Here is an 11310-nt window from a genome sequence, read left to right as displayed (position 1 = left end):
ATGTTTATTCTTCGAGTAATGAGCTGTCTCTGAAATCACTGACTGTCTTTTAATAATGCTGACACTGCTCAGAAGATGAATTCTTGGCTTATCTTAAAGCAACACCACCTCCAGAATATCTGAAAACCAATGATATTACCAACTACCCACAAAAAAAATCAAGAAGTCCAGGAGTCCAAGATAGATAGGAGCTTGTTCATTTAGTACCAGGAGTTGGCTCCTCCAGATGTCTTTGTTTAGTGCATAACACCACTGATATGTTGATGTCATTATATTGAAAATAACGTGAAGTACACAAGGTTCTCATCTATTTGGTGTTTTCCAATGGGAACAAAAGGAGTTAAAGAACTACCAACTGATAAAGGAATCTTGTGTTTTGTGCAAACAACTAAAGACAGAAGACATATTATTGCTGTATGTAACAAACCATATGACAGAAAATATTACTGCTGAATAAAAAGTAAACAAATTACAAAGTTCATATTTTGGCTAGTCCGACCCCTAACAGCATCAGTACTATTTAGCTTCTTCCATTAAAACATAGTGAGACCTGGAGTCAAAGGGGATTGAGATGAGAGTACCTTCTCCAGCTTCCTAATTCTTCATTTCTGAACTGAGCTCTGACATTAAAGACACATGGTTATACCCCCACTTTACTATTAGATTGACACTGGATGTTCGGAGTACACGGCAGAACACACACCAATGAATGCAAAACACTTTATTCATATGAAGACTTCACAGTATCAGTCAGAGAACAAAGTGGTAATTAAAAATGACATTCATTGTCAGCAGCCCGTTTCTTAGTTCAGTCAATTTCAAGCGTACCGAAAAAAGTAATAAATAATCTTACATCCATTTCATCAAGACCACTTAAACTTCCACTTATGCTGAGATGTACAGCCCTGTGAACTGAAATACACAAGCATATCACACACCTTTGTACAATACTTATTAAAACAAATAAAAGTGCATACACCTAATTTGCAATATTTGTCACAATGGAAAAAAAAAACTGTCCATAAAGCTGTTCACTTTGACTGTTGTAACAAAGAGCATCTGAATACTTCTCCCAAACAGATCACTGGGTATTCTTGACATCTGTAGCGTTCTCTTCAAATACATAAAGTGCAGACTGATGTGGATGAAACACATGTATGTGTAGTGGTGGCTGGCACACTTCACTTGTTTTGGAAAGTGAGCGAGGGGTTCCTGGCCTGCCCAAGCAGTAAAGGGTTAAGATTGGTTTCCAACTCTCTCTGTTTCTGCAACAGGCCCTGGAAAGAAACCAAAACCGTTGAAGGCAAACACACAGTCTGTACAGCGTAACTAATTATCAGACAAATCATTCATTCCTATCAAATTCAGAAAAAAAATGAAAAGATTAAAAACACTGGAATCTAAAGCAGTTATTTAAAGGGTTTTATTTTTTATTCTCTTGTGTTAAATTTGTAAGACTATAATGAGGCTTTAGATAATGCGTTTGGTTTAAGAACGACACCAAAACTAAATTAAAAACTGGTCACAAAAAACACTGAGGGCAATGCAGGGGGCCTGCATTCCCCCCATACATCTTTCATTGGTGACCATTTCATATCAGTTATCAACATAACTCAGTTATTGCATTTACATGTTCTCTGACCTTTTTCCTCACTCTCTCTCATGTTTCACCTATCTAGAATTAAGAGAAAGCCATTTGAAACTCATACAGGTTCCTCTGAGAGCACTGAACTGTACTCAGTGGGATGAGCGGACTGGGAACAAAATGTTTAAAGAGAGATATTAAGATTTGTTCATTTAATGTTTCCCAAAGAGCTAAGAGACACTTAAGAGACATACTATCAGCAAATATTGGCCATGGGTTTTTAGCTTCAGGAGAATTCCTGCACAAGTAGAACTGTGCCAAGAAGAAAAGATGAAACTGCTTGACAGAGTGCAATCTCACAACCTTAAGTGGCATATGAAATGGAGTATTCAGACTCGAATTAAGTCCTGTACATTTGACGTGGGAGGAGAGAGAATGATGATAGGCTATAAATGTGTGTGTCTGTTCTAGTGCATTTTCATGCTTGTATACCAACCACTGATTTATCTATACTCATCTCTCACTGAGAAGCTCACACCCCTGCAGCCTGGCAGGTTCCAATTTTGAATGTTTTGTTAACTAAGGTACAACTAGTCACTGCTTTTTCTCAAACAGAAATGGCACTTCACGCGTAGGAGAATGAAGGTTTAAGCTTTACCTGTCTGAGTTCAGACAGCCCTTTTAAGATGGCCTGTTGTCTCTCAGTGCTCTTTAGCAGCTCAGGGTGGAGGAGAGGGTCTTTCTGGGCAAGAGGAGTGCCCTGTCTGCTCCTCTGTAAACCTAACGTTCAAGAATAATCACATTTATATGTCCAGTGGAGGAAGAAACAGCAACTGTGTGATGTTTTATAGTTCATTCATTGTAGGGGAAGAGGTTTTTTTACGTTAGAAATAACCCGGTTTTTATAGATAGATATATGTGAAAAGGAGTTCATTACTTTGCGTCCTTATCTCACAAGGTTACTGATCATCTTAAGCTCTCATAAAATGACACAAAAAATAAGAACTAGTTTTCAAGCATTCGCTGTAACAAAATATGTAAAACCCCTGCATGTATTTACCTGTGTGTTTATTCTTTTGAGGCTCTTGGGTAGAAGGTCTAGAGAGAGGTGCGAGGGGATCCAGGTGATAAACCTCATCTGTGCGTACGTAAGGGACATAGTCTGACGAAGAAGGGCACTCGGCAGACTGAGGTCCTTCCTCTGGGAGGGAACAAGGAGGAAGCTGGGTGGAGTGCTGCAGGTGATGATGCTTTAGGGTGGGGATTGGTGGAGAGCACACTCTGCTGGAGGGAGAGGATTATGAATCTAATTAAACATCAAGGAGACGTGATAAAGCGATGGCGTAAGACTACGCAGTCTGCCGACTACATACCTTTCAGCGCTAACCGCCGTGGAGGTCGATGGTGCCCATAGTGATCCCTCATCCTAGAACACCAAGAGTGGTAGAAAAAAAAAAAAACCCATGAAATACAAACAGATAAAATATTTCCTTCTTTTTGCACGAGAAACAATAAGATATGACAGTACCTTTTGGTGGGGAGAATGTTCTTGCCATTGCTGTTGAGACAGGTTCAGATTCAGTGGGACTGGAGGAGTGGAATTTTGATGAGGCATTCTGGAGAGTGTGTTCTTCTCAACCAGTGTCATAAGCTCCATTTGTCGACGCATTCTGCTCTCCTGTCTGTGCTGCTGTAGTCCAGGGGGGTAACGCTCTGACGCTGGGACGAACGGTTTGCTCGGCTTGCGGGTATTCCATTCCGGCCTCTTCCCGCCCTGCTGTCGCCTGTCCGTTCTTGCGTAGGCCTCGTACGGGTCCCCTCCGTCATCCCGGGCCTGCGTGCATACGTTCTCTTTCCCTGTGCTCTGCTTCCTGTCGGCCGGTCGGGCCCCACGTTTGGATTTCTTGGTACCGAGCGAGGCCTGATACTCAGTTGGGATGTCTGGAGTGTAAGATGCGTGGTCCATGTTTCCCAAAGTTTCCATCCCAGATGAATGACTCTCTGTGTTGACTTCTGCATTCAGCATGACAAGGAAGTTCTTTCAGGGTCAACAGAGCTTTCCAGTGTGAAATTAGAGCAAAGCTTGATAAATCCTCAGAAATTAAAATGACTTAACAAGACAGAGATTTTTAACTTTATTGAAAGTATTACTACCTCCCAATGATTTCAGATCAAGAACTCGTGACATTCTTAATTCACCAAATGAGTAAACCTCACTGTATTTTATAAAGAGCGTTAGACAGACTTAAGACTCGTCTCGAGCTTAATTAAGTTGTCCTCTATTCCTTAGTGTATATATCACATTTGATTGCCAGACAAATCAATAACCATGTTACCAGTCTGAACAGCTGTGTCTTTTCTTGGGGATGGTATGTCAGGAGCATCCGTTCTCTGTGAAGGGGCGTCAGACCTGGCCAAGCTTGGTGATGGGCTCAAGGATCCTTGACTACTGGGTACTATAGGAGTCAGACACGATGTATTCTGTAAATGTATTTTATTCTTTGGTGTTTCCATAATAGACTATATGCTAATCGTACATCCCGTTTTCATACCATATGTGGAGGAAGATTCTCCCTTCAGACTGTGCAGCAGTTTGGAGACATCATGGCCTTTTCTTGCCAGGTCTTGGATCCTCTGAAGGTGCTTATCTTTCAGTGCCTCCTCCTGAGCCCTCTGGACGCTCAAATATAGTTCTTCTGTCTTACGTGAGAGTAACTCCTGTGATGCATTTTACACAATGGGTTTCTCAGGTTGAATGATTTCCATTTGTTATCTGAAAATATTTTGCTTATTTTTGCTGGCAACATAGCTGAGATTAAAAATCCATTAAGAAACAGCCTAAGTAAACTTTCCTTAAATTCTCTGCTGAGCCTTACCAAATGGGTCCTGTAGAACAACACAGACCCAAATTTGACAACACCTTTTCATAAAACTAGGAGAGCATGTAACTGGGACACTAGGTGAATATATAGTTTGATAGAGGGCTATATTCTACAAGTTTCCAACTTCACTAGTCAGTGGTTAATGGATATATGTAGTGTGCCATCCATCTTACCTCTTTTTGCCTCTGCTGTTGTGTGTCTAGTAAGTACTTTTGTTGGAGATGTTCTCTCTCTCTGGCTAGTCTCCTCTCCTCCTCTTCTTCCAGAGCCTGCCGTGCTGCCTCCTCCTTCTCCCTCTGTCTCCTGCGCTCCTCCACCTGTGCCTCTATGGCACGCTGGAGCAAAGACATCATGTTACACAATCATCAAAAAGACCATCTGGATAATTCAGAGAACGTTTTTTTTAATCATTAACATAACTTCAGTTGATATACAGCTTGTAATCTGAAAGGGTGTGAGGACAAACATTTCCGTAACTGAGTACTGATGAAACATTTTGTGATTCTTAACCTCACAGTTTAGTTCTTTAACGGTTACAGAAGGAGAATACAAAAAAAAGAAAAACGGAACAATCACACTTAGAATAATCTCACTGATTTTTGGGTGTTTTCACTCTCAATTTCTTGCCTGATGTTCAAGTTGTTTAAGACGTTTCCGCTCTCTCTCTTCTATCTGGGCTGGGTCTAGAAGTGCAGTCATAGTTCGCAGGTAGCTGGAGAGAGATATAACAAATAAAAAGTATACATTTTTGTTGCATTAATCAATAGAAAAAAAAATGCTCACATTATTAAACGTATATAAGCGACTCAGATTTACAGTACAAGAACGAACATTAGAGACTGTGCAGAAATTTCCCTTTAGCACCTGTTGAGATCATAATCATTTTTGAGTTTGGCTGGGCATCACACTTACTGACCTGGACTTCTGGGTGAAACCTCTTGTGGTGTCCACGCTTGCTCTCCCAAGACTGTCACCTCCAAAGGCACTCATGCCATCCCAGGCTGCAGACACCGCCCCAGAGGCCGAGCGGTGGTGGGAGAGGGAGCTGAGGGACTCGGGATCCCCCCTGTCTGAAGCCGGGGGAAGAGGAGGGTGGGGGGTGAGACGCTTCTGAAGGGAGTCAAAGTGCATGGCCCATCGCTCATGGTCTTCAGCCTGTAGACCAAGAAAGTAAAGGTAAGTCAGGATAAAACTCCAACATTTACAACTGCTATTTACTCTCTCTTACTCTAATATGTATATAATAGAGAGGGTGAAGTGGGAGCAAGGACATCACCATGGCAACTCCTTACCTGTCCTCTGCTGAATGGCCTTGACTATACACATTTAAGGGGTGTGCAGTTACTTACACATATTCATCTATTAGTAATGCCCACAGGTTACACAGCATAGTGAAATCTTATGTCTCGTCAGAGTGTATCATCACTCTGCATGTCAGTCTTAAGTTTGCTATTCTAAGTGTGTGTTTCTGTTTTTACACTTTGCTTGGAGGACCAGAATGTACTTTGTCAGTTGGATCATATATATATGTAGCTGACAGTTGATGTACCTGGCTGTGCTCTTGTTTCTCCTGTTGTTTGCGCTGCCTGGCCTCCTCTCTCTGCTGGTCCAGGTGCTGTAACCAACGCCTCTGCTGCTCCTTTTTCTCAGCATTGAAGGCATGTTCCATGGGAGTGGCTTCCTGACACACACAACACAGGCATCACTTCAGCACTGACTGAGTTCTCTTCCAGCTAACTACACATTCATCACCCCTATTTCTGAGCGAAAAGAAAAAATGTAGATCTAGAAAATAAGTGATATATACAAGTCAACGTGAATAAAATACAGGAAAGTTCTTAAGGAAAACCTGCTCTCTGAAAGAGAGCTCATTCATAGAAATTTTGGCTTTCTTCCTTTCATTAAGGAAGAAAAAGTTAAATGACCAGACAGATATCAAAATCTGATTAAAATTTCAGACATGACCATTGCGTGCTTTTCATTGACAACTGATGAAGATGAATGATCATATAAAAGCTATTGAAGGAGCTTTTCCCCTCAAGACTCTTATGTGTTTTCTTAGTGTTTTCCCCACAAAACTGCAGGCATAGATGATTCTGATAATTGGAAACTTCTCGATGAGAAATCTCACATGGTTTTTTGTGAAGAGAAATATAATCAGAGAATCAAAGGTACCCCTAAAACAAAAGCAGAGCGGATTGCAGCAGGCAGATCTCTTTGGCTACTGTATGTCTGAGAGGCTGCAGACTGGCAGCTCATATCCCCCGTGCCTGTAGCAGCCCTCATCATCCTCTCGTCCGACACCTGTTTTAGCACGGAGAGGGATTTAGCACAGAGAGCTGTTTCATAATGCTAATAATGCTATATGTACAGATGGTGGTCTATGAATGGATACTTAATTGAACGTCATCAAATTGGATGAGTATAACTGAACTAAGCAAAATTATGTGATCACTTTTTTGAAAGTTGCAAATTTGTCCTTTTTTTTAATAAAAAGAAACATGACATTTAAAAAAAGAGAGTTAGAAAGTATAAAAGTAAAACTAATAAAAATGAAAAAAAAAAAAATCTCAATGTAAGGTAAGAAAAATGAAATATTTCTTAACTTTACCTGCCCATTCCTTGAACTGTGCTGAGATGAGGTTCCCACAGGTGATCTTAGCCAAGGTTTGCTGTCTGGCAGAACCTCTGCTTTGGCTTTCTGCTTCTGTTTCAGTGCCATCTGCTCATCTGTACCATACAAACCATACATAGGCGTCATCACAGGCTGCTAAATGACATTATAGCGTCCCAGTCGTTCCACATAAATCATGTCACCTTAACCACCAGCTGTACTAATCACATTCACTGCTTGGCAGAGAATCTATCGCACCCTGATTAATACTGAATGGACCATTCATCTTCTCATACAGGAATGCACTGATAGTGTAACCAGACACTCTCCTAATGTCAGTACCTAGCTCTTTCCGCCATTGTGCCTTCTTGGCCTCCAGTGCTTCTCTCTCCCTTTCTCTTTCTCCGAAAGTGCTGAAGAGGCCAGGTTTTGTGCCATTTAATACCATCCTAGTGAAAAAGCACAAAGAACATCACACATAGCCATAGCCCTGTGCACATCCAATCATTCCTTGTGAGGGCCATCTGAAACCACAACATTCGTTTTAATTACTTTTACTATAGTAAAGGTTATTCTATAATGCTGAGCTTTGAGTTTCATTTTTTTTAATCAAATGGTCAGATGAGATAGTCATGAGAGGACACTATAGAACACTGAAGCAGAAGAGGGTTTGGCTGTGAGAAAATTACCTATCTCCTGCTCCCTTTTCATGGTTTGTCTGATGAACATGATTGCTGGTGTCCACAATCAGTGCCTCATCACTCCCATTTTTCTCTGTTTCATCTAAAGGGTAATCTCCTTTTGCATCAGACCCTGTAAAGGTAACCACAGAAATTGGACCATTATACTCTGCATGTACCATGTGGACTGTCACAAATCTAACTATCAGCAGTCAGCATAAAACACCACATCTTACAGGCTGCTTCCTTCTGTATTCTTACTGAAAAGTGTTAAGGCATGTCGTTGCAAGATATAGGGATTCATGGACATTTGTTATCCATGGCCATTAGGTTTCATAATATGAAGTCACCTGTCTGATCCAGGGTGTTTGAGCCATCTGACGCATTCAGAGCTGATGTCTTGTTGATGGTGCTGAGGATTTGCTGAAGCTGCTCCTGAGTTAAGCATACCAAACTATCTTTCACAGATGTTTGTGTAATCTCTGTCGCTCCATCAGTGGTGGTCGTCTTTCCGCTCTCTGCTTTCCTTGCTGATCGTACACGTGCCACTGCTTTAGTGTTGCTGTCAGAGGTGCCTTTGACTTTGGACTTCTTAAAGCCAAGCTGTTCCTCGTGTTCTTCTGTGTACTTTTTTTCTCTTATGGGCCTTTCAGGATGTAGATCTCGAGAGCCTTGTTTGTGTGACTTGTTTAGACTAACTTTTTGTGGCTTATTTCTTTGTGGTATCCGCTACAAAAACCAAATACTTATTTTTTACTCACACTGTTCATATTGCATACAGATCTACTTGTAATGTCTTTAATCATAAACAATTCATGCAAGCCGGTCAATATATAGAAATTACACACTGAAAAATATGTACATAATTTGAACAACTTCATATGATCACTTACCTTACCCTGGGCTATTTTAGTTGAGATCTTTGTCTCAGCACCTGGACCTGAAAAATGATTACAAGTAATAATTTCAAGCTGCCAATAAGGAAAACACAAAATAACTTCTGATCGCTTTAGTAATGAACTTACCGTAATTGGTTAAAATAAGCCTGGGCTTTCCATTCTCAAGTTCAAACATCAGACCATCTCTGTTAAAACACGAAACATCTTTAAGGGTCTACGTAACTCTCCACCCGTTTTCCGTCTCGAAGGCTAGCCTACATTACATTTCGCAGTGTACTCATCAATAGGTAACGTAGTGTTTTGTGTAACTCGCTTATGATAGTTAAGATAGCCCGTTATAAAAACGTAATCATCATACCAGAATTGATGATGAAAATTACTTTAAATACCTCAACACGAGCAGAATACGTATTTCTTTAATTAATTTAGTATTCACTCGAACTTGCTGGCATATGAATCTTTCATCACCTCTTCATTTGCTCGTTAGCTAGCACCTGTTTATTCCCACTTAGCACGTATCCAAGATCAGCTAAGGGTGATTATAAATTGCGTCGACATGAAATATTATGTAGCATGCACAGTCTGGTCTATTTGGTGCAATAGTCGGGGTCACTCGCATGCAAAAACGACTTAAAACACAACGATAGCTGGCTAGCATAGCTGATGGCTCATTCCGTATCTATCAATCCGGTGGATTTGATTTGGTGCTAACTGACCACGCTAGCTCGTCCAGTAAAGACAACTAACGGAAAATGTTCCTTTTGTGTGGACTTCAATCCCTTCATCTATGATCAAACTTACCCCAGATTCATTATCAAAGTCTTCAGTCATTGAGGTGTGTGATAATGGTTAAAATACAGCTACTTTTGTTGTTGTGAAGATTTAGCAAAGACCCCTACTGACACTTCCTGAGATGTCTGTTGTGTACGATGGTTGCTGGCCGCAACCAATATACGTTTCAATGATTGGATAAATCCTATAACCTTGCCAGTTAGCGTATCCTGGGTGGGCAGTGTTTTTATTTCTTAGCCAATCGTGTTTTTGATCCATTACCCATTAGACTCCTGCCCATAGCTGCTTCTTGACTGAACATCATTTCTTGCCAAAAATTCTTCGACTCCCGCTTAGTGTACAAGAGAGTGTGGAACACAATGTTCAGTCGAACATATTTATGTCTCAGGTCAATGAAGTGAACCAACAGAATAATGAATGATTACCTCTAAGCAAATTTCATGCAAACCAACAAACAAATAATTTTTCTTATAGTCATATTTGCCCTGCATTTTACTTTCATTTGAATTATAACATATATGTGTGGATGATAATGGATGTCTGAAAATGCAGTAGATGTGCGGTGTGTAACCGTCTTATAAAATGCTGATACGATGTATGTGCCTTTCTTCCTTTATTCTTGCATGTACAGCTCAGAATAGTTCATTATGAGTGAATACAATGACTGCATACCAAAAACGCCCCTCCCCTCCCCTGTATTGACGAATGTTATTGTTTTCTCTTTGAGAAAATAAATAAATAAATAAATAAACAAACGATTTTAGAAATTAACTCTTTGACAGTCAAACACATATTTATCAAAGTACATGGTCAAGTGCCAAGAAATATCAAACTAAGATATGTTCATGTGTGTAATGATTACTTTATGCTAACCGGCATGATTAAAATCTTTCTATATTAGCTCAAGATTTAACCAGTTTAGGATAGTGCATATTGTCGAAGTTTGTCACTGAAATGCTTGACTTGTAAGTCTGTGAAACAGATACCAGGGGGCAGCAAAGAATCTGTTTGACCGGCTGGAACCCGACGGTGAAAGGGAGGGGGTGGAGGAAAAAAGATGTAGCATAACAGTCAGCGGAGTGTAGAGAGTGCCTACCACAACTGGTAGCAGAGAGTTCCGTTCAGGGGCTTCTTCAGGGGCGAGTTCGAAATTAGTACACAGCTAGCGGTCTAGCTAACAGATACTCCTCTACTTTGTTTTAATACTACAGCCCGTTAAAGAATGAACTAGTTAGACAAATGAATAACTGGTGACCTAGTGTTAGAGGTAACAGATACGGTTATTTGGCAGTTCTAATAAAAATAAGTTGAAACAGCAGTGCGGCAAACTTGTCTTAGGATAAATATCAACTGGGACGATTCTCACTCCTAGCTAATTTAGCAAATGTATTCCTAGCATGTCTCAGTTACTTTAACCAGTTAATTGATTTTCAAACAGTCGCGCACTCATATTCATGAATAATATGCGTATAAAACAAAACAGTTTTCATCGTTTCCGTGAACATGATGTACACAACTGGGTTAAGCGATAGTTAGCCATTTTGCTAGCGGTTTTACACCGAAACTCGAGGCTAGGAAGCTAACGTATGCTAACCTAGGACGGGTTGATAGCGTTAGTTCAGGTTAGCATAGTATTAGCATAGTTTAGCTGTATTTTCTCTGTCTATGCTAACATAAGTTAGCTTGCCTGCCATCTATGTGGATCCATAATGGCTTGCAATGTCAACATAAACCAGGTTTAATGGCTGTGTAAGTATACTGATATCGCAGCTATCTACTGACTTTTTAAATGTTTTTTGCTAATCGCCTCAGTCAGAAATATCAGAGTTTGAAGCGGCGGTCTGTAACTAGCTAACGC

At 40.5% G+C, this 11310-nt stretch overlaps 1 protein-coding gene across 1 annotated transcript; it reads right to left on the bottom strand.

Annotated features, from left to right (window-relative positions):
* Positions 1 to 1181: 1181 nt before the first annotated feature.
* ccdc66 (coiled-coil domain containing 66) lies at positions 1182 to 9501 on the bottom strand. The gene is made up of 19 exons (XM_030778276.1): positions 9462 to 9501; positions 8787 to 8845; positions 8655 to 8695; positions 8112 to 8490; positions 7771 to 7894; positions 7424 to 7530; positions 7079 to 7197; positions 6643 to 6771; positions 6017 to 6148; positions 5384 to 5622; positions 5095 to 5179; positions 4641 to 4802; positions 4138 to 4303; positions 3922 to 4026; positions 3114 to 3598; positions 2959 to 3011; positions 2646 to 2866; positions 2244 to 2365; positions 1182 to 1277 (listed from the first exon to the last, which is right to left on the bottom strand). The coding sequence occupies exons 1-19, from the start codon at positions 9470 to 9472 to the stop codon at positions 1182 to 1184; spliced, it is 2835 nt and encodes a 944-aa protein (XP_030634136.1). The 5' UTR covers positions 9473 to 9501.
* Between the last annotated feature and the right edge of the window lie 1809 nt (positions 9502 to 11310).

The sequence above is a fragment of the Chanos chanos genome, chromosome 6 (assembly GCF_902362185.1).
Source record: "Chanos chanos chromosome 6, fChaCha1.1, whole genome shotgun sequence".
Lineage (NCBI taxonomy): Eukaryota > Metazoa > Chordata > Actinopteri > Gonorynchiformes > Chanidae > Chanos > Chanos chanos.
Note: the sequence above shows the minus strand (reverse complement) of the source record. Positions and strands in the feature narration are given on the sequence as shown.

Excerpts from the sequence above, each read along its gene's own strand:
- ccdc66 (XM_030778276.1), bottom strand. Across the intron at positions 4,304-4,640 it reads AACAGCAGAGGCAAAAAGAG|GAGTTACTCTCACGTAAGAC; the intron begins GTAAGATGGATG and ends AATGCATCACAG. Across the intron at positions 1,278-2,243 it reads GGCTGTCTGAACTCAGACAG|GGCCTGTTGCAGAAACAGAG; the intron begins GTAAAGCTTAAA and ends GTTTCTTTCCAG.